This window comes from Oculina patagonica, chromosome 9 (genome assembly GCF_052425735.1).
Source record: "Oculina patagonica isolate OP01 chromosome 9, crgOcupat, whole genome shotgun sequence".
Lineage (NCBI taxonomy): Eukaryota > Metazoa > Cnidaria > Anthozoa > Scleractinia > Oculinidae > Oculina > Oculina patagonica.
This window is the reverse complement of record NC_135766.1, coordinates 29,322,445-29,346,261: the sequence shown is the minus strand read 5'-3', so window position 1 is coordinate 29,346,261 and position 23,817 is coordinate 29,322,445. Positions and strand designations below refer to the sequence as shown.

Below are 23,817 nucleotides of genomic sequence, written 5' to 3'. Positions count from 1 at the left end.
GTTCATGACTCCTAGTTTATCGAAAATCTTTTGAACGTACTTTTAATTTGACAAGTTTTTAGGCAAACAAAAAAACATGACTGTTTCTGGCGAACACCACTTAGCCAAAGTGGAATACGACCGTTCTGATTTGTTTAATTTGCAAGGGATGGTACCTGTAAAACAACAACAACAACAACCACTTTATTCGTACCCTAATTTAAATTAAATTTACAAAAGCTAGGAAGAATAAAAAAAAAATGGGAACATGCATATGGTTGCTGCCGAAATAGCCACCACTGGCTGAAAATTTAATCGTGGCTCTCTTTTGTGTCCTTGCAAGTTTTTGCTATACAAAAATGTACACTTGCTCAATGTTCGATTCTTTTGGAATAGTGTTACTATTCTTCATCGAAACTTTGATTTCCTTTCGATCGATCTAGTCTTTAATTCATGCAGTCCCTGTTATTTTTTTGAATGTGGACACTTTCAGGACACTGCTCCAGTGACAAAAAAGTTTTAATTGATTTATTAATTAATTCTTGTAACAGCCATCCCATTATTTGCAGAAACGTTCTGTTCAAATCCGGAAATCTCTTTTAAAATTTTACCACCAAACGTAAATGATGGAAAATGTTTTTCATTTGTTACAATACAAATCGGAGGCAGTTAAACGTTCGTACTTTTTCAGTACCAGGCGATTTTGATATTTTAACTTCCCGTGCACTTTCTTTCTTTTCTTTCAGATTAAAGGATCCTGCGGGTAGTTTCTGCAACCATTGCTCCAGTGCAAAAATAGAAAGACACATGATCTGGGCCCAGTTTAATAATAAAAAAAAATTAATGCTACAAAATTGTCTAGTTGATTCCTTTTAATCCTATTAAAAATGTTTTTTTATTTATTTAGTACACGGGACATTTCTTTTTCCTGTTTGTGTATTACATAAAGGTTGCCAATTAATGTATATATAGTACTCTCCCAAACGACCCAGTTTATGTAACAAATAAATAAAAATCGCCATCACTTCAAAGAAAAACGTTTTTCCTTTTTTTAATGCATGGTTTTTTTTAACTTGATGTCGTAGGCATACTATAGCGCCAAGATTAGTTTCGTATGCCTTAAAAATATCTTCAAGAGAAAAATATAGTCATACGGAGAGTGAACAGGGGAGATATACTTTTGGCTTCTTTCGATAGTGAAAGTTCTTTTCCTTCAATCCGACTCACGCGCAGCGCTAAACTCATTAAAAAAGTTAACAGAAGCAAACTTTAGCTTTATACAAATATTTCTGTTTCCTTCCAGAATATGGCGTTCAGAATAAAAACAAAGTTCAAAATAATGCAAGCAAAAAACTTGAATTAATGAAGAACACCACACCCCTTGATTAATAAATAAACATTATTCCCTTATCTGTCTCCGTTAAGTGCGTCGTCCGATCGACCCAAATTTTGGCGTTTTCAAAAAAAAAAAACAACAACAACAACAAAAAGTGCGGAACGCAATGAATGCGACCCCTTTTCCTTTTTCATTTGAGGCTCTGCTGCATTTCGACGGTGAAAGGTGGGAAATAGGAGCCCGGGTACGAGGCAGTAGGTTAAAGTTAATACATGTATAATGAATGCTCGATTCAGCTCTGTTTTGAAAATCGTAAAAACAGAAATTGCATATTATATCAGGAAGGCCCTTTTATTAGGTGAGCTATTTTTATGACTGTGGAAGAAAATAAAAAATGACTACAAAAAATCCGAACTATGACTATGACTGTGTAATGAACGAAGATAAAACGCCAGGCTGATTAAACAGTATGGGAAGTACATTTGAATGCCGAAACTTCAGGTATTACAGGAGAATGAGAATTTACTGCAGAAATAATGGCAACCCTGATTAGTTTGCAGTGATATTGAGCTGAAATGCCATAACGGTTTCGCCATATTCCGATGCCGAGAACACACAAATATCAGATGGTAGACTGAAACTAGGCATTTCGATTCATCTAACAGAAACTTGTAGGTTATAATGCATGTGTTCTTTAAATGTTACCCGTCCCCGATGTCACGTCATAAAATTTAAACATAGCTTTTAAAGTGAAACCATTCCGGCTGCGTCTCGAAGTTCCATTCGACTTTTGAACATTTTATTATGTAATTATATGGTCTGTAACTGAAGCTACTGAGAACACGGAAATAAAAAGGTTCGGAGCAGAAACTGCAAAAATTTGGAAAATAACATGCCAATAGAGACTGAAACTGAAAATGTGTTTCCTCCGGTTTCAACCGGCAATATGCTTCGGTAGTAAGGGAAAACATTTTTTCGTGTTGTTTTGGATGCATTGAGGTGAAAAGTTACGCTGATTATTTTGAGAACCATTTATAATATTTTAAGAGAACTAAAATCCGTGATGATTCAAATAGTGAACTTGTTGGCCAGTTGACAGAAGATTGTGACTGATTCAGCTGACACGTACGTCAATACAGTCTCAGCAAGAGAAGATTATATTTCGGTTTAGGTCAGGGCGGCTGAGACGTAAGCAGTGTTGTTGTAATTAATTACAATTGATTCTTTCGCGTTCCAAGTCAAGTTTCGTTAGATACGCAAGACAAGTATGGGAACGACTCATCATTTAGTGCTCTGGATTCTCGTGGTCTGTCATTACACATGGTCACGACAAGGTGAGAAGATGCTAATTTCATCTGCAGTCTTGTATAGTAAAAGCTTGTGTCACCTTATGCCACATGCGAAAGGGTTTCTTAATATAAAACTAAGAACCATTTGGTATAGCACAGTGGACAGAAAGAGCACATGGAAGTCTCATCTCCTTCGCAGGACACGCGAGTAGCCCAAATATGAGAGTCTGCGTCTGGAGGCTGATGAAAATATCGCTCGATAGCTCCTACCGTTGATCAGATTATAATGACCTTTTCAAGGTTGGCAGAAGAAAAAATAAAGAATAACCCCGTTCACACACCGAAAACTGCACGGTATTTTCTCTAACCAATGTCTGCGGCTACCAAAAGGTAGTGCATGTATAAGAAAGTATTAGATAGTGACTCTTCTCGTGACAAGGAAAAGAATTCATCTACAGCATGTATATAAACCGACACTATTTTACATGTTGTGAACTTGCAGTAAGATCAGGAAGAAGGGGACGTAGGAACTAATCTGTGAGCTTTCTCAGCCGAGGTGTATTGTTTGTAAAGCGTGCGGTGGATGTAAAAACATATCAACAAATATTCTGTAGAGTCACAAGGATTTTAGGTCACCCTCTCCTTGCGCTGATGCCTTAATGATTACAGCCTAAACAGCAGAGATTAAGTATATCGTAATCATGTGACTAAAAATCTCATTCACAACGGTAATGCTTCTCATACAGTACTAGTAGAAGTTCTCACTATAAGGCTGCCCCCGCCTTTTTATAATTTGTTTTACAGCAATAATCTAGGATTAGTGGAGTCTTTTTGTGGCCTTTAAAATTAGGCTTCTTTTTTACTGTGACATGTACGTCAAGACATTGTTTGGTCTGTTTGCTGAGGAATTTCTTGTTGTGTGACACCATTGCGTCCTAAAAATATTTACAAGTTCAAGTCGAATATATTACCTAACGCGAGGAAATAACACCTAGCGGAAATAACAAATAACACATTATTCGTGGTGACAACACGCAAGATTATTCCCGGGCTTATAACATTCACAATTAACTTACAATAATTGCCAGTTCAAAAAGCTTTAAAATTCCACGATTAACAAAATATGGCACATTTAAAGATTCGAGAAGACAATTTTTGATCCTTGTTCAAACCACTTTTTGGATCAAAGAATCTGACAGTTTGTTAGCGAAACGAATTACCCCCGAGAGCAAACCTTAACGCTCGAACCAGCTTTTGGAACACACGTAGCCAAGAGCACGACACCAATTGCTTGAAATCTTTCGACGTATTACTAACAACTGCTTCAAATATTACTTAACACAACCAAAGCAGAGAAACCACTCGAACAAATCTCTGAACACGCGAAAGCCAAATATCGGAGTAATCAACGTGTGACAAATGCCAAAACACGCGTCTGTCTTTTAAATACCGTTCTAACCCAAGATAGGGATTTTCATTTACCGCTACCCCCTGTTATCGTGACGTCATAATACCCATAACTCCTTCGCGAATCTTCTGCGTATACGTCATCATTACCTAGAGATGTTTTGCGGCAAAACGTCACCATTACCCTAGATTCCTCGCGGCCTTTTCGGAGCAAATCGAGATTTTTCTGGTATACATACCGTATGTTTTGACTGTAAGTACATTCTCTATATATACGCGCAAGCTACAATGAATGCCTCCTCGGGCCTTCTCCACTGGGCGAAAGCCCCGCGGGGACAACAACTTTCACCATTGTATGAAGACAGCACTACAGTATATCGATAGTGGTTATTCTTCATTGGGATATTACTTTATTGTATTGTTTTGAACATCTTTAAAGTTGATGGCCGTTACTCGCAGTGGAGCAGATGGAGTGCGTGTAGCAAGTCATGTGACGGAGGAATAAAATATCGCTCTCGTTCATGCACCAATCCTCCGCCAGCAAACAGAGGGCAAGACTGTTGGAGACTGGGGTCACCTGTGCTTTCACAGATATGTAATACGCACAAATGCCCAGGTAAACTGGTTAATGTTATTCTGTAATCGTTTTTCTTGCATTCTTGCATTGAAAGACGCTCTTTTTTCAATATGTTTTGGTTAGAGTGATTTCCACTTGTGTTTCGCCAATAATCGGCGTTTGTGTGTATATCATAAATTCATATTTGCACTGTGGAAAGACGGTTTGTGATTGGTTTAACAATTTCACGCCAACGTTTAGACCAATCAGAATTAGTATACGTAATTGGACTATATGCTGTTCAAATTGGAAATAATTTGATGAAAAAAATTCCGAGGGCAGCCAAAATTGGACGAGGCCGTAGGCCGAGTCCAATTTGGCTGTCAGAGGAATTTTTTGAATCTAATTATTTCCAAATTGGACAAGCATGTAGTCCGGTTACATATTAATTATATAGCTTGTAGTGTAGTCCAGCGTAAACAATAAACTTATGTCCAGAACCGGAAAAACATTCAACAATAGTAGGCATAACACAGCACATGCAACTCACTCAAAGCATTGTCTTCACAAATAAAACTTAAACTTTATAGCGTTAAGAAAGCTAAAAAACTCATCATACTGATGTGGAATATTAGAAACACTTCAAAGTCTCTTGTGCCTTAACACAGCAACTCTAGTACATTATTTAAAATGTTTAGAATTGACCATCACACACATCATGTTTGTTAAAATTGTTTGGGCGGAGGGGGGGGGGGGGGGGAGCGTTGGGGAGAAAAAACAAGAAGAGTGCCAAACCCATTTTTTTATTTCTTTGTTCTGAAGTTAACTTTTGAAGGCAGTAGTTACAGAGAGTGTATAAATATTTACGCATGATTTACATGTCAAGTTTAATTTTTGGCCAGGCGCTGCACACTTGAAGTTGTCACAAAAATTTCCATACGTGACAGAAATTGTCGCTTGTATATTATTAACAAGTAATCACCTGTTTCTCGTGCAATTAGGTATTGCACTCGAAGTAATGTGATTACTGGTACAAATTATATAATTTCATGTTTAAAAATTTTGTGGTTTAAACTGAAAACTTGAAAAATGGCCTGTGTACAGAGGCTGAATAAAAAAGGATCTTCTTTATTTTCTCTTTTCTTAGTTCATGGCGGTTACTCGCAGTGGTCCTACTGGTCTCAGTGCAGTCGGTCTTGTGGCCGAGGAACTCAATATCGTTATCGTTTATGCACCAATCCTCGGCCAGCACACAAAGGACGAGGCTGCAGCAGACTGGGACCAGCTAGAGAAATACGGACATGTAACATATTTGGATGTCCAGGTAAAGATTATGTAAATATATGCATGTACCTAACGTAGGAAAGAGAATGCATTGTGTGAACGAATAGCTTATATTTGACAATTATTCGCCGAAGGCGAAGTGATTATTGTTGAAGTAATCCCCGAGACGATAATCACTGAGCCTGAGGCGAATAATTGTTTTAGTATAATTTTCAGAGGTGAATATCAAAAACTGTAAAATAACATTAAAAAAAAAGAAAACAACAAACACAAGTACTCGCTTGCATACTTGTAAACCATGCAGCTTAATTCATCGATTGAAATCGTAATTTACACTCAAGGTTTATCAATAAAACGGAACAAAACAAACACTAGGAAAAAGGCACCTTTGTTTAATCGTTGGTGACTCCTGAGCAATTGTGTGAATCCTCTCGGAATTACTAGTTCCATGGAGTGAGAAGAAAACTATACAATGTTTTGCCAGTCGATCTGACTGAGTATATGGCCGTGTGCGATCTGCAAAACCACCATGTTTACGATCAATTCTAATGCCTTGAAAATCATCTCTTGAAAATATGTTTGGTCCGAAAGCCTTGGTAGTTAATTTGTAAAATTCCAAATGTTTTAAATATCCAGGACTTGGAGTGTTTTTTTTCTAAATGAGAGATATTTTCATTCAGCAAATGCCGCAATGTTCACTGGCCGAGATGGCAAACGTACTCGATACACACTTTTCGATACATCGATTTTTTGACAATTTTGAAAAGTATCGATACTTTCGAAAAATATCGCACTTTCGATACGTTTTCGATGCTGAACACGTGACCTGAGCCTGCGGTCTCCTGGTCAGCACCTGAGGTTTAAAAATGCAATTTTGCTCAAACAAATATTGTTGTTCTTGTCAATATTTGAATTTTTGCTTGCCTTGACTTGATGTCCACACCAGGGTCCACGCACTGTTGATGCACCAGTAAAACAAAAAGACCAAAAATCAACATTCGTGGCTAACATCTATAATGCCAGGACTGTCTTTTGAATTCATAGACAAATCACGTGACATATCAATGACGCCAGGACGGAAATAACGTTATTATATCGAGAAAAAAGGCAAATATCGTATCGATATCGTATCGTTTTCGAAAACCTGTATCGGCCCATCCTTAGTAGCTAGTACCTTACTTCATTGTTTTGAACATCTTTACAGTTGATGGCGGTTACTCTCAGTGGGGCAGATGGAGTGCGTGTAGCAAGTCATGTGACGGAGGAAAAAAATATCGCCATCGTTCATGTACCAATCCCCCGCCAGCAAACGGAGGACGATACTGTCGGCGACTGGGACGATCTTTAAATTCACAAGTATGCAACCAACACAAATGCCCAGGTAAAGGTTTAATGATCGGTTTCTTTCCACAGCGTCCATACGAAGCCTTGTGAAAGATGCTGTTTCTGCTTGCTTCATTGTGCTTAGGTTATAGTTTCCGCTTGAGTGTTTGTTTTGGATTTGCTACCAGGCCTTGCGATTGGTTTAAAAAATCCGCAACACTCTTATTAAAAGTAAACCTAAAACCCGTTGTGTCACAGCTACCTAAAAACACAAAAGGTGCTAAGAAAATGACATATTTATGTCTGTGGTCACTCCCAGCCAACACCGCTAACTACAGATACTTACGGTTTGTCTTCAGTTTAATGACGTAATACTCAACTATAGTTAGTGGTTATGGTTGAATTTGCGTTCACACCAACACAGTTTATTACCGTTAGTTTTGATTAGCCTTTGGCATGGCTGAAATTAGACTTATTGACTTATTGACTTATTTGACTTATATTCAGATCCATTATCCAGCTATTTGTTTCATGTTTAACAATAATTTGTAATTGAATCAGAAAATAAAAATAGACAACTAGATCTTCTTTATGTCTACATCTTCTTATATTAGTTCATGGCGGTTACTCGCAGTGGTCCTCCTGGTCTCTGTGTAGCAGGTCATGTGATGGCGGAACGCAACATCGTAATCGTTCATGCGCCAATCCACCGCCTGCAAATGGGGGAAGGGACTGTAACAGGCTAGGAAGAGCTGCAGAACTAAGGAAATGTAACACATTTGGATGCCCAGGTAAAAGTTTTATTTATATATGACCTAGCAGACAAAAGAAACAAAATTATGTATTAAATGGACGGGTAATGTTCAGTCAATTGATATTCTCCCTTTTGGTAGCAGTTGTCTTACTGTATTATTTTTAACATCTTTACAGTTGACGGCCTTTACTCGCAGTGGAGCATATGGAGTGCGTGTAGCAAGTCATGTGACGGAGGAATAAAATATCGCTATCGTTCATGCATCAATCCCCCGCCAGCAAACGGAGGACGAGACTGTTGGAGACTGGGACCACCGGGAGATTCACATAGTTGTAACAGACATAAATGCCTAGGTAAAGGTTTTATTATAATTGTTTTCTTTGTACCTACACAGCTTAGTTAAAGATACAATAATACTCGCGTTGTTTTTGTTGGAGCGATTTTCATTTGAGAGTAGAAAGTATTCGCGCCACTTTTATCGGGCAGTCATAAGTAAACCCCAAACCAGTAGTGAAACAACTACTCAGGTATACCATAATAAATATTTTACATAAAATAATGTCGATACAAAATAAGATAAGAATACGATATATTGATGCAAATTTAATTTTTGACTTATAATTTAGAGATGCTGCCCTCAGGGTCATCGCGCACCTTATGACATTTGATGAAGTAATCAATTTCATGTTACTGTAAATAATTTTGTATTATAAAGTTAAATTGGATCATTTTTTTTTTTTTAACAATAACAACAAAACTTTATTTAGGCAGTCAAATTATTTACAATATTTTTCAGCTCCCGCAATTAGCCTAGCTATTCGAGGCGGGAGGTGAAGAAGAAAATGAAAAAGAGAAAATAAATAAATAAATAAATAAATTTACAAAAAGGTAATAACTTATAAACATTAAAGAAAAGAAATTAATCATTGGAAAGTGGATCATTTTTAATTCGTCTTTTCTTAGTCCATGGCGGTTACTCGCAGTGGTCCTCCTGGTCTCAGTGTAGCCAGTCCTGCGATGGCGGAACACAGACTCGTAATCGTTCATGTACAAATCCACCGCCTGTAAATGGGGGACAAAATTGTTCTAGACTGGGAGGGGCTAAAAAATCACGTGACTGCAATTCATTTGGATGCGCAGGTAAGATGACTAGATTAATTTCTGAAGATCTAATATTCTATATTGGTAGCCTAGGTCCTACCTTTTAATATAAACAAACACCTCCTCTCTTAGTTGGGGTTGGGAGGGGGGAGGGGGGTGGGGTTGGGAAAGTGCGAACCACCGAGTCATGCAAGCCATACATTCCGGTAAGAAAAATAAGAACCCCGGTAAGCTTGGAACCCACATTTGGTTAGCCTAAATTGCACTCTAGTTAGACTACAGTTAGTCTAGGTAGCTTTCGCTAGCCCGCATAATGTACACACTCTGGTCGGAGAGACTGCAGCAGTCTGGGGCAAGATGCAGAATTACAAAGATGTAACACTCATAAGTGCCCAGTCATGTGTGTTTGATTTTTTAGCTGTTTAAAACGATGGTAAGATTCACCGAGTGTAATGAATGTAACGCAGTTAAAATATTTCGTAATGAAATATTTTCCTTTCTAAGTAATCGAGCCTTCTTTATAGCTGTGCGGTTTCATTTTAAACGTTAGTGTTCGGCGATGAGACAAAGGATTTTCATGATAAACTGACGAAATTTTACCAGGTGGTTACCTTCTTGTTCAAGATCTGGCACGGGGATTCCGAGCTGGCAGTCGAGTCCAGTTTCTAACGTGCCTGAACCGATTATATATTAAAATAGTAGATGATGCAAAACTTTTTTTCAAAACGACTAAAGAATTATCTGGGAAGGGTGGGGGAACTCTGATATGAAAGGGATGGGAACGCTTGTCGGAGAAAATTGAACTAAACCCTTTTAAGGTATCACGGAACTGAAAATTGGCGTTTGTAATCCAAGTGGCCCTACGGGCCTGAGTGAAGGATAAAAGGTCAGGCGTCTCGCGATTTTGGATTTAAGAATTTTGATGACGTCATTTGAAAACGAAGAATGCCAATCTGGGTACGGTTAGCGCTAAAGCCTTTTTTATGCCTGATCGCGGCGGACTAGACCGCCAACACAGTATCACATTGTTTTTCCCTTTAAGTGCAACCCTTAACGGGAACCAGATGGCTTAAAATATTGGCGTACTGCCCCGAACACCTTTCGAGAGACCAATATCCTCGATTTACCCCCTGGGAAAGATAGGCATCCCTGGGAGTTCCCTTGGGGTTACCTATGGAGGTTGTTTTGAAAATAAAAATTATCCATTTTTTGATAGGTTAAAGTTTGATAGATGGACTAGGAACTGCTGACGAAATTTTAGAAAAATCTGTAAGACCGTTTTCAAGAAAATCAAGAATGAAGTTTTCAGAAAAATCTCGTTTTAATGTGAAATAGGCGCTTTTAAATTGTTTCGTAGTATATTGAGCGCAGTTATTCAAAATGAAAAATAAATACTTAAAGCATCAATGATCATTAATTAAAAGCGAGAGAGTTTTTGCGTTAATTTGTCGAAATATATGACTTCCGATTATAGGAAACTACATGAAGTAATAAAAAAAGTCGTTCTTGATTTACTTTAAAAAGCTCTTACAGATTTTTCTAAAATTTTGTCTACAGGTAGTCAATCCACTTTACTTTAACTTATTAAATTCTCAACCTCGGATATTGCATTTCTAGCTTTCTGATTGGTTCACTGAATCCCGGTTATCAGCTCGTATACCTATGTTTGACCTTATATGGGAAATGAGTGCGGCAAGTGCCGCTCAGCGTAAAATGTTTCTGCGGGAAGCGACAATTCCATCAGAAAAATGGTTGAAAACAGCAAATTTGGCGAGTTTTATGAACAAGAAATAATCAGCGGTGCCTACAAAAACCACAGAAATGCCATAGCAAAACTAACTACGCAAAACGAAAGGATTGATGCGAAAAGTTTAATTAATAATACTTGTAAATGCACAACAAGAGCGAGTGAATAAAGTAGAAAAGCAGCAAATAATTTACGAAAGAACGGCAAACTGACACAGTTTCATTCAGTGTACGTCATAAAATTAGGCTCAGTACTTCTGTAAAGTTTGTTACCTTTTAATCTTGGTCTTGTCCTTTATACTTCAATAAACCTGTTCCACTTTGAGCTCAATTTCGCTTCAAATAATATAGCAGTCTTGATGACAGCCGTGGAGCCGTAAATTACAAGTACAATGTAAACACTTGCTTCTTTCTACTTGCACAAGACGTGTAGTTTCCAGAAAAGCCTTTGCTTAGGATCATCCCGTAAATCTTAATTTAAATCTCACAATTTCCAGGATATATAGGCGACTTTAAAGGAGATTATTGGATGAAATTCTTGGGAAGAAAACTCTCTCGCTAGCTTTCCTCGTGTGTTTCATTCAACTCAAGAAGTGAACACCACGCCACAAATTTCCCCGCCTCCTCATACTATCACTTCATTTACATCAAACTGAAATGTCCAGTCGATTTAAACTTAAAGAAGAATTTAATAAAACAATTATTCTATTCGCCCTTGTTGGATACGAGTCGTTATAGCCAACTCGCGCTTCGCGCCTCGTTAGCTATTTACCACCTCGTATCCAACGCGGTCTCATAAAATAATTGCTAAGTATCAAAAAATGAATTCCAAGAGTCAATCCAGATTTCGAGAAAATCAAGCTACTACAATCGTTGCTTTGGTAATCTTTGTGACTAAAGCTGCGTTCACATGTAACCTGAAACATGTTTAAAATAAACATGTTTTGTTGAAACATGTTTCACCTAAACATTTTTGTTATTGCATTGTTCACATTAGGTATCAGTTTCAAACACGTTTCATGCCTGGTGTGTAATTTATGCGCATGCGGCTCCACGGTTCTTGCATAAATCTTTATACTTAATTTAACCGTTAAAATAAAGCTCGAAATTACAATAAATTTTTCATCAAATCTTTGTCTTTCTGTTTTTTTTTCAAGCCCTTCGATGAAGCAGGGCTTTCAAGTGTTTAGCAAGAAGATATTATTGTCCAAATTTGCGCTATCAGTCCGTAACAGAAGATTTTTATTTTTTGCGAAGTTTGTTTTTGCACTTAGACTAGTCGGTATTTACGTAAAGTCATTCTCAGATAAATCAAGGGGCATTTTTTAGTAAAAGTTGGTAACAGTAGTTTTCTTAAGTAATTTGACCTGCTGAAAACGAAAATGCTTGTTACCAAAATTTTTTTTTGCGATCTTGTCTCAAAATGACGTCACAAATAAAGACACCTAAGATGACGTCATTACACCGTTAACCCTATCCGTAACTTCCTGAATATTAAAGCAATCACAATGAAATTTAGAGGATATATAGTATATCCAAAAATCTATTTTTTGTAATACGTCATGAGTTATGGTTACGTCACATCACGTGATAATTACATCATGATGTCAAAACAGGCGCCATCTTGGATCCGCCATCTTGGATTTCATAATTTTCCCAAAACGTCAGAAAATCGCCCAAAATTACTAAAAAAAAGTACTCAAAATAAATAAAACGTTGCAAAAACTAAAAAGGTGAAAATAATTGCATTAATGTTAACTTAATTTCATTAATAGAACACAAAAATTACAAATTTTGGAAAAGACAACTATGCCCTTGACGACGAATTTGTAACACAAAGATCCGAAGAAAAGGTCAATTTCACGTTTTGTTGGAACTACATGGAAATGGACTCTATCCTCTTAATTCTCACACGGACTTTATAGCATTGCCACGAAAGATCTGTCGCTGTTAAATACCAAAGAGCTTGGTCAAAAAGAGCAAAAACAGGTGAGAGAATTTGTGGTGCAAAAGGTTGAAAACTGTGTCTTGACAGGAGCAAGATGAATCGTCAAAGATGAAATTCTGGGACACGATGGACAAGAATAACGCTCCAACTTTCGATAACTTAAAAGCCTTATCATTGCCTATAAAGCTGGTTGTTCAGTACTTTTATTTCTTCTAAGATATATTTGAAGCAAAAACACCGCCAATATGAATAAGTATAAGGCAAAGATGTAAATGACTATTTCCTAATAGCGAAACGTCCAAGGAATGTGTTCGTATTTTTTAAATGAAACCGTTCCTTTTTATAGACCCAACGAAGATTCCATAACGGTAAAGGTATAGATCTCAGTTGTTTCTTTAACATTTAGCCACAGTTGAACAGCCTATAAAGTCGACAGTATTTATTATATCTTTCATTCAGCATTTCAATTATCCTGTCGCTGTGTAGTTAAATGGCAAGCTATCTGTGGCGTCATTACATGACGCCACAGTTGCCTGGAATGCTTTCTGTGGCCTATTCTAAAAAAAAGGCAGGAACTAGGTTGGAGGCAATTTATTTGGTATAAAAAGATGCAAATATAGTGCATACGGCTTACAACCTATTTTTATCCACAAAGTTAACCCTATCAAGACCGGTAGGGGAAGGTGGGAGGCGGAAGTAACCACGCTAACTTTGAACGCTTATAACTTTTTCAAGATTTAACCGAACGCTGCCAACTTTGCGAGTTTATCTAAAATTTATCTGGGAATAATTTGGTAGGATAGGTTGTTGTTTGGGGAACTTGACATTACAATGGCAATGGCATTTTGACAGGAATGTTTTCCAAAATTTGTGATTTTTGTATTCATTAATAGAACACAAAATCTTTTTTAGGTTTTTTGTTTTGCACCGTTTTATTTATTTTGAGTACTTTTCAGTAATTTTGGGCGATTTTCTGACGTTTTGGAAAAAAAATTGAAATTCAAGATGGCAGATCCAAGATGGCGCCTGTTTTGACATTATGATGTAATTGTCACGTGATGTGACGTAATCATCTCACGTGTTGTATAACAAAAGATAGATATTTGGACAAACTATATATCCTCTAAGTTTCATTGTTATTGCTTTAATATTCTGGAAGTTACGGTTAGGGTTAACGGTGCAATGACGTCATTTTAGGTGCCTTTTTGTGACGTCATTTTCGGACGGAAGATCGCAAAAAATTTTTTGGTAACAAGCATTTTCGTTTTCAGCAGGTCAAATTACTTCAGAAAAATCCTGTTACCGACTTTTACTAAAACATGCGTCATAACCTTCAAATTTTATGAAAGTCGTCTAGTCTAACTGCAATGCTGTAATGTTGTGCGCTTGTAGGCGTCGTCGTAAACTTTCGTGGCAATATTCTGCCAAATATGCTGCTTTCTATCCATCACCGATAAATTATATTGTATCGCTTTATTAATTAGCCCATATTTTAAATAAACATTTGGTCACATAGAAAGCCCAAATTTGAAGCTTTTGGGCACTCGCCTCCTCACCGCATGTCCGCCATTTTTAACTTGTTTAGTCTGATCATGCATGATTGAAACTACCTCGTGATGTAGTTTCGATCATGATCAGACTAAACATGTTTCAATCATGATTCGGGCAATGCACTGCCTGATGTGAACACTTTTCACAACGAAACATGTTTCATTCGTGATGAGACTAATCATGTTTCGGCCTAATGTGAACGCCGCTTAGGAATACAACTTTGGTAAGCCAGGTCTAAAAATAGGTATGTTTTTTTTTTTTTGGTGGTGGGGGGGGGGGGGGGTTGGGGGGAGATGGGGGGGGGGGGTTGATAAAGGAATTGGATTTGACCAGTAAAAAACTAAACTTGATTATTATGGTGTATTTTGGCAAAAATCGAACATTGGCTTCCTAGATAATTTTCATTTTCAAAACGACCACCCTAAGGCTAAAAAGCTACATCGAGCCTAGTTAAAGGTCAAATGAACAGAAATTTTTATTTTTATTTTATTTTTTGTCCATGTGTTTATTAAGAGCCAAATAAACATATCCCGAAGTTTCAATGTAATCGGACATTGCATCGCCGAGATATTGCAAGTTGAAAAATGCTTTTTGTAGGCCTTCATAATCGTAGAGTGCTCGGAAAAATTGTCGGAAAGTTGTCGGAAATAAAAACTTGTGACGTCATAATTGGTGTTTTTGAAGACGACCGCAGACCGATTCCACAGACAGCACGTTAGAAGCAGTTATTTCGTTCTGTTTGGCCGTTTTTCAGTTGATTGATCGTTGGTTGTCGTTCAGGGCCCCCTTTTTTTAAATAAAATAGCTAAAGCTTAAAAATAGCTTAAAGTTTTGTTTGCTGTCGTTTTGCATAATCATGTAAGACGGTAGAATACACGCTGGTATGAAAACAAATCAGGAATCTCTATTGTTCTTCTCATTAGCATTTTACGTTAATGAGCAGAATTATCTGCGCGTGCGTTAACTATGCACGTGCGTTTTGAATCTTGGCACACTTCAAAGCCGTTCTCTGCCGAACAACAACGTGAAATGACGAAATTCTGCGTATTTTGGACACCGTCAGCCACGACGGCTAATATTTGGTTTTTCTATTTGGGGTTAAACGATCTCTTTGAATCTTCAGCTGGAGCTAGTTCTTACAGCAATGAATAAGCAGAATACGTCCGGAAAGTTGTGAGATTCTCAAGTAAAATATAAATTCATTTTCCACCAGGCGTTGTCGTTGACGTTATTGTCAGTGCGGTCTGCGGAATCGGTCTGCGGTCGTCTTCAAAAACACCAATTAATTGTGACGTCAAAAACTCGTTCCATTCCTTCCATTTCAGTGCGCAGTCATTCAAAAACTTTTTGGTGAAGCCTTCGGAAATCTTCGTATTTTTTGCTGTTATTCACGCTTTAAGGCTCGGAAAGCAATTTTTTTTTCTTGTTACTCAATAATAGATAGGTTTAGCGTTTGATTGGTTAAAATTGCATTTTGAAATTTCTGTTTATTTGACCTTTAAAAGCGTTCGGGGAGTACAGGTGCTGTTACTGAGGTTAGCCTGCAGCTATGGCATCGTACACTCCTGGATGGTTTCTGCTGAGTTTAAATTATTCATGCATATGGATACTCAATCAGTAAATTATGGGCAGAATTGATGTTTGTTGTTTATCAGGGAATCAATTATTTCCAATGTATTTATTACGTTTTTAGTTGACGGAGGCTTTTCAGACTGGTCCTTCTGGTCTGACTGTAGTGTCACATGTGGTCAAGGAACTCAACATCGTTACCGATCATGCACCAATCCACCGCCTGCTAACAATGGAGCACCATGCAGAGGACCTGCTCAAGAAACACAGAAATGTACCACAAAAATGTGCACAGCATCAGGTGATTTTTTTACAAGATTTTTGCTACTTCGCATTCACTTTTTGAAAACATTTTAGAGTCCAAAGACTCCACGAACATTCTTTACATAAACTTTATTGTGCCGTGGTCTTAATAGTTTTTTTTCTACTGATGAGCAACATTGTTACCATGTATGAGAAAGAGCTGAAGGTCTCTTCTGTTAGAATTACTCAGTTTATTGCATGAATTCTTTCATTTATAGTGACCTACACAGAGTCTTGTCGAGATATTTATAGCGAAGGAACTGCCGTTCTTGGAAGCATTACTGTAAAACAAGCTTGTACGTTCAACGTGATTGCGCGAAGACTTGTGGAGAATGTCGAGGTTCCTACTGAGTTTACGTTCTTTTTTTGTTTGTTTGTTTGTTTGCATTGGCTTTAACACAAATAAACATTGCTGCGTTCAACGTACCTAAAGGCCCTGTCCACATTAACCCAGGTAAATTTGAAAATGATACGCTTCATCGCACATAGAGTTACAACGCATGCACAGGGGTATCCCTTTTGTTGTGACAGAGAATACATAACTACTTTTTTTTGCATTTTAATATTTTTTATTTCATATTCAATATTACTGACAAATACACTCTAGGAAGTTACTAAATAACAAAAACAAACACCACGGATACAAGAAATCTTTTTCAATGTTGGGATACGGCTCAATTATTTTAAAATTGCATGCAGTAAATAAATTGATACACAATGAACACTTTGTAATACATTAAGATTACTTACAATACATACGTTAAGGAAACATACAAACACGCGCTTTTTAGAGGAGGTAAACCGATTTACAATATTAAATGACAAAGCAAATAGAAATAGCTTAAAGACGCAGTATGAGAAAGAGAACTATTATCAATTATTTCATTCCTTTGTACTTGCCTCATTTCTTGAGATAAGTAGACCATTTATTGCTGGATTTGGCGATTTTTGTTTCCAGTTGATGGATCTTTTTAGCGGAGCTTCCCAGTGGCCCGAATAGCCGCCGAGCGTAGCACCATAACTATAGAAAATGACAGTTAACAAATCGACCACATTTTTCATGGTCTACACTCTTATAGACCATAGAACTGACGTCAGAAAATGTTCAAAACTTAAGTGGAACTACGAGCCGTAGGCGAGTGGTTTCACTGCCAAGTTTTGGACATTTTATGGCGTCATTTCTATGGTCTATAAGAGTGTAGACCATGGAAAAAATGTGGTCGATTTGTTTTATACCATAACAAACTCGAACAAGTAATTATCAAAAGCGATGCCTGACCGTGAAGAAACTTTGCCGGTGAGACGTAAAGATTCCGGTCCGACACGTAAAAACGCCGACAATGATACAAAAGAAGATGAACAAGAGTTCAAAGAATAACAATTTTAATTACCTTTTCCTCTCTCGTTAAGTGTGTGTCTGTCGCTTGAAACGAGCAGGGTTAGTTTTCTTTCTGAAGATCTTGTTAGCGCTCGTTCACTGAACATCGACAGTCCGCTGCCGGTTCGCTTGCACCGTTCTTCTTAGTTACCGCGTAGACCAAAAATTTAAAAGTCTGGTCAATTTTCTTTCGACAGATCACCTGAGTAGAAGTCCAATCCTGAATTCTGAAAACAAATGTGTACTTGATTCAAACAAAACACGATGAAATTCGCTTTTGTTCATGGAGACCAAACTTACACATCTTTTAGCCCGCGCGTGTGCGTGGCGTGATCTGACGCCACTTTCATGGTCTATACTCTCATCCACCATAACTTTGGACCAATCAGCGCGCGAGAATTCTCTCGGTTATGGTATAATAACGCATGCATGGAAATAGGAGAACCAGACTGGAGAACCGTCATTTCGACTTTTCATGGTCATCTTTTTTTTTATTGATATTGCAAAACATTTACTTACAATATTTACAAGGACACAGTACCTACAAGACTTACAAGACGTTTATAGTACAATAATTATTATGTCAATAGTACATTTATACAGTGCAGTGCTTACAAACTTTTGAAATGCGTTAGTTTAGAAGGACACAAAAAAAAATTAAATAAATAAACGAAAAAAAAAAAACGATCAAGAAAAAAGAGACTAACATCGAAATATAGGTAAACTAAGTTAAATAAAATATAAAGCAAATACATAAAGTGATTTGAGCATGGTTTTTTTTTGTTTCATCAAAATTTACGGGGAAAGGATCGCTGTGTTATAATGTGAGAGGAAGAGGGGAAAGCTTTTTATCTCCGGAGGGGTGTTGCGTGTTTTGCATATCCATACAAAATATCTAGCGACCAAAAAGTAGAAGTTTAGTTTATTGTCATCGTTTGGCTTAAGCCCTAATGCAATATATGCCGACAAATTGAAAGCTTCCGAAAGTTCTCCACGATTAACTATCCATTGTTTAAATTCTTGCCAAAAAAGGTTGGAAATATCACAAGTCCAAAATAAGTGGATGAGAGTGTCTTTATCTCTTTTACAAAACGTGCACTGCTCGTTATCCCTGAGGTTTATTTCGGTAAGAAAAATGTTGGTCGCTAGTCTTCTGTGTAGTAGCTTAAATTGGAACACGATTAATTTGGAGATTTCGGTGCATAGAAAGGGTGTTTTGTAAACTACCTTCCAGTTGATATCGTCTGGTGTTTCAGATATACATTGTGTGACCCATTTTCTTTGGACCTCAACTGGGCTCCTCTGTTTTTTGCTCGTAAGGATTTTATAAGTTAGTCTGTTTGGTTTTGACGTCTTTTGAAAGGTCTCAAAAATAGATTCGTAAGCAGTGTTGCAGTTGTTAAAGTTTGCTTCGTTGCTTTTTTGTAAGGCCTTAACAGCTGATAAGATGCCTTGAAAAGTAAGAAAGTTTGTTTTTATGTTGTAAAGCTCTGTGAAATCAGAGAATGATAAGAAGCTGTTCGCATCATTCATTAAATGACCCACTTTTTTAACTCCCTTTACAGACCATGAACGGTAGTATATGGGTTTGTTTCCAACACGTATAAGAGAGTTATGCCATAGACTTTGCGCCTTTAGCTGATCGATAGAGGAAATGCTAGTTTCAAGTGAGATTTCTGCCCAGATGTGGAGTATTTCTGAAGTAAAGCTGTCTGTTGTTTTGATAATTTTTAACAGATCTTGCTTATTGAGGTTGCCACGAAAGAGTTCGACACCACCGAAATTTTGTAATTCAGAATCGAGCAAAAGTTTCCATTTACCTTGATTTTGAATGAATGAATGAATGAAATACTTTATTAAAGTGTCTGAAGTATTTAGCTTAAAAAAACTAATTGTGGACACTATTTACATTATTATATATCTAAGCTATTTAAAGTTAAAATATTTACACTTAAATTCTAAGAAGAAGAAAAACTGAAGAATCGTACTACATACATTAATAAATAAATAAATCAATAAATTACAATAGAATATAAAATTTTATCATAAAAGTAGGTGAAAGATAAAAATTGCAGTTAAGAGTTTTTCCGATCCACAAAGCTTCAGTTTTCTTGCTACTCAATCGAAGACCAGAAATCTCGCTGAAGAGGTCTAATATTTGTAAAGAGGTTGTTAGAGAGGCGGTCGATCCATCTAAAACAAGGGTAGTGTCATCTGCGTATTGACTAATCTTTACTTCTTGTTAGTTTATTGTTATGCCCTTAATATTTTTATTTTTCCTTATTGTTTCGGTTAATATTTCTACACCGAGAATAAATAAATATGGAGACAGAGGGCAACCCTGTCTTACCCCCCTTTCAAGTTTGAAAAAAAAGCTAGACCAGCCGTTGTTGAGGATACAGCTTTCTGTGTTATGGTAAAAGAGCCTGATCCAGTTTATAGCAGATTGTCCAAAGTTGTAATACTGTAAGGTTTTTTGTAGGAAAGACCACTCTACCGTGTCAAAGGCCTTTTCAAAGTCAAGAAAGAGTAGGATCCCTGGTATGTTCTTTGCGGCTGTATGCTTTATAATGCCATCAATAAGTCGAATATTTTCTCCAATAAATCTGCCTTTAAGAAAGCCGGTTTGATCATGGCTAATGATATTTGGAATAACCTGCTTGAATCTGTTAGCAATAGCTTTAGCTGCTATTTTGTAATCGCAGTTAAGGAGAGATATCGGGCGCTTCATGGTCATCTTGGCTAGCGGCATGGTTCGCGGACGCGTGCGCCTACCGTACGCACTTCGTGCAAGATGGCGGCCATAGTCAGTTTTTTGCGCTTTTCTCGGGCTCCCCGCGGCTACACAACCGATATGTCAGTATTTTGTATACAGGTCAAAAGACTTTTCTCCTGTTGAACGATCAAGTTGTACTGAAGTGAAGGAGAAAGACTGTGAAAAGCCACATGGATAAAAAGAAAGAAACTGGTGTTCGCTGTTTGTTCATATGTCGGTGGTGATGTAGTGAGGTTTTACGAAACTGCCGTTTTGTCTCCGATAATTATTGAGCTGGGTTGTAATGTTTCCTCTGCAGAATTTGACATGACAAGCGCTCTCCAAAAATGAGGTAACAAACGTAACTGAGAACACTAAACTTGAATCTGCGAAAATCTGTTTACTGTACTTTATGCACGAATTTAATTGTCTTTTCTGTGTCGGTTTTCAGATCTTCCCACAAATTTCATTAATGCTTTTAACTTGAAGCTTACTTAGTTGAAATCGTTCTTAGTGCTCTGGTTGTAAGCTTTCGGTCCATTAAATGTTTTGTGTCAAACTTGTATTTTAGTTAGTGGAGTTAACTGTGACATTTTGTATGCTTTGACGGGCAAATGATTCCTACGCGTTTGGAAAAAAATACTTTAAATTTTTTCACCTACACGTATCGAAAGCACAGTTATGCTTTTGCAAATTAAAAACTTTATAAAAACCGCGAAAACAAGCCGAGTCAAAGCAAACTGCGATACTGCACCGAGTATAAGTGTATTATTGGCCTTTTATTATTCACATGCTCAGTTTACTCGCTTGCACTTTTTGTATCAAAAAGTGTGTTGAAATCCAGTGCCCGTAAAGATTTAGATTTGTAAATAAATTTTACGCCCGATTCGTGGTGAGTCAACAAACAAATTCTTTCACATAAAATACTGCTTTAATATGACTTATACATGAATGAATTTACATTGCCTTTTTGGCTAAATCTATATATCTTTGTAACTAAAACTGCGACGGAAGGTTTAATCATATCATATCTACAAGAGTATATGTATTTCTTCGCAATCAGTAAAATGTGGTTTACAAACAAATTTTCCTGGGCATCGATGATGCCTAGCATTATTTCTTTGTAGGATAGAGAGTCAATTTGAATTGCTTGAACTCCAAGCCATTTTATAACCTCCCCCCAAAATGTCTTGATGTAATGGCAAGTTATAAAAATGTGTTCGAGTGATTCGTCCGCTTCTCCATGAACAGGGCTTTTCTCTTTTTTGGCGAACGAATCCCTCGAATAAAGATAAAACTTTAAAATCTGTAAATTCCTTCTCGAATGCAGTAGCAAATTAAAGGTATGTTTCTACAAACTGCGCATAAGCAAGAATAAAAGAGGTGTTGAATCAAAATTTTAAATAGGTTCCTTAAAACATAAATATATATCACATTTAACACAAAGAACAATAGAAAATTAGTATTATTCGTTGTACAGTCCATGAGAATTGGAACCGTCTTCTTACTTCTAAATTTGAATACGAAACGTGAAGAGAGAGAAAAAAATTGTGACCTCTCACGCGAAAACGTTCCTTACGGAATCCGTGTGTTCGGAGAAACGCGCTGCAAGCGAACGGATGAGAAACGGCTCGATGAGCCGTTCTACACGGATACCGAGAACGGCTACACGGATGTAAATTTTTGTTACACGGATGAAGTTGAACGGCTACACGGATGTAATTTTTTTTCGCACGGATGAAGTCGAACGGCTACACGGATGTAAATTTTTGTTACACGGATTCATATTATCTTACTCTAGAAAGATTCAGGTCTCGCGTTTTCAATTTTACCCACTTTGGAGAGCGTTTTTGAAAAGTACCGTTTTCGATGACCAGGTCATGCGTTTTCAAATTTACCCGGGTCAGTGTGCTTGAGCCCTGTCCACACTGAGGTTGTGTGGACGCCGAAAACGGGCAAAACCGGGATTTTTAAAAATGTTGACGTCAAAACTCTGTGCATGCGTTGTAACTTTGCGTTTGATGAAACGTATCCTTTTTTTAAATTAACCCAGGTACGGGGTATTCAAATTTACCCGGGTTAATGTGGACAGGGACTAAGTAGAACTTAATCACTGTGCATGGTAATAAAATCATAAGCAATAGAGCGTTTTCACTCACGTGACCAGCATCTATGCAAATTATTTGGAACAAAAAGAAGCGTTTACACAAGAAGAAACTTCAAACCCACAGAACTGGCTTGCACACCAACGTGACGGAAGCCGTTTCATTGTTTTGGACCAATATGACCGCCGTAACGTCATGTAAAAACGCTCTATATAGACCACACTTTTTAGGGTTTTGAAATCTTGAAAAAGTTATAAGCGTTCAAAGTCAGCGCGGGCATTTTCCTCTTCACCCCCTCCCCCCCCCCCCCCCCGGCCCAGGTCCGGTCTGGAAAGGGTAAAGAGTAGATTTGATGTTTGTTGTTTATCAGTTAATCAATTATTTTTAATTTATTCTCAGTTGACGGAGGGTATTCAAACTGGTCCTCCTGGTCTGACTGTAGTGTCACATGTGGTGATGGAACTCAACAGCGTCACCGATCATGCACCAATCCACCGCCTGCAAACAATGGAGCACCATGCAGAGGAGCTGGAAAAGAAACACGGATATGTACCCTTGAATTGTGTATACAGCTACTTGGTAAACGTTCCCATACATTAGATCCATGAATGATCGGAAGAAAACCTTAACTTGGGATTATATAAAAACAACTCAAAGTAGATCTTTCCCTTGTTGCTTCATCCACTCTAAAATTTGTACATCTTCAAGTGTCAGTTCTCCTTTTATGAAACAGTGTTTAGCATTGACGGCAGCCTCATTTTGTTGACAGACATTAACTACACGTTAAACCATATTTTTTTCTTGTTTTTTTTTTTTCAACTTTAGTGATGAACAAAGAGCATTGCCGAAATATTGCCGGCGACGAGGCGTGCGCTAATCATAAAGGTGACTGTACTAGTTGGCAAGCTCAACAATTGTGTGCCAAGGCTTGTGGAAAATGTCAAGGTTCGTTCTCTTTTTGGTTTCCATACTTTGTTTTGCGTAAGCTCTGCAAACACAAAAATATTGAAAGTCTAATTGGTGTGAATGTTTCTTTTTATTATTCAGTTTTCCAGAAGTCATACCCCACGACAGTACAAACAGAAAGGGGTCTAAGTGTGTGTGTGTGTGTGTGTGTGTGTGTGTGTATGTGTGTGTGTGTATGTGTGTGTGTGTGTGTGTGTGTGTATGTGTGTGTATGTATGTGTGTGTATGTGTGTGTGTGTGTGAGTTCGGAAGAGGGGGATAAGAAGGAAGATGAAAGGTGGGGAGAACGTAAGGTCGGGTTTCATAGAGCCATCATTATTGTTGTTTGTTTGCTTGTTTAATTTGTTTTTGTTTTTGTTTTTTTTTTTTGTTTTCTTTTTTATAAAGCTATGGCTTGTGTCCTAGCAAGTTTCCTTGCTATACAACAACACTTGTTTCATTTTTTATTACTTTGGTATTTTTCCGAG

The 23,817-nt window shown here is 37.4% G+C and overlaps 2 protein-coding genes across 2 annotated transcripts in view; both read left to right on the top strand.

The window, feature by feature from the left end:
* LOC144665100 (uncharacterized) overlaps window positions 1–23,817 on the top strand; it is a 102,381-nt gene that overhangs the window by 28,193 nt on the left and 50,371 nt on the right. Inside the window, exon 22 of the mRNA XM_078526275.1 lies at window positions 7,789–7,965. Within this exon, the coding sequence (XP_078382401.1) occupies window positions 7,789–7,965 (177 nt within the window). The remainder of the gene's footprint in view (window positions 1–7,788; window positions 7,966–23,817) is intronic.
* LOC144664826 (uncharacterized) lies at window positions 8,159–23,332 on the top strand. Its single transcript, XM_078526050.1, has 5 exons — window positions 8,159–8,281; window positions 8,892–9,068; window positions 15,968–16,144; window positions 22,784–22,963; window positions 23,210–23,332. The coding sequence occupies exons 2-5, from the start codon at window positions 8,997–8,999 to the stop codon at window positions 23,210–23,212; spliced, it is 432 nt and encodes a 143-aa protein (XP_078382176.1). The 5' UTR covers window positions 8,159–8,281; window positions 8,892–8,996; the 3' UTR covers window positions 23,213–23,332.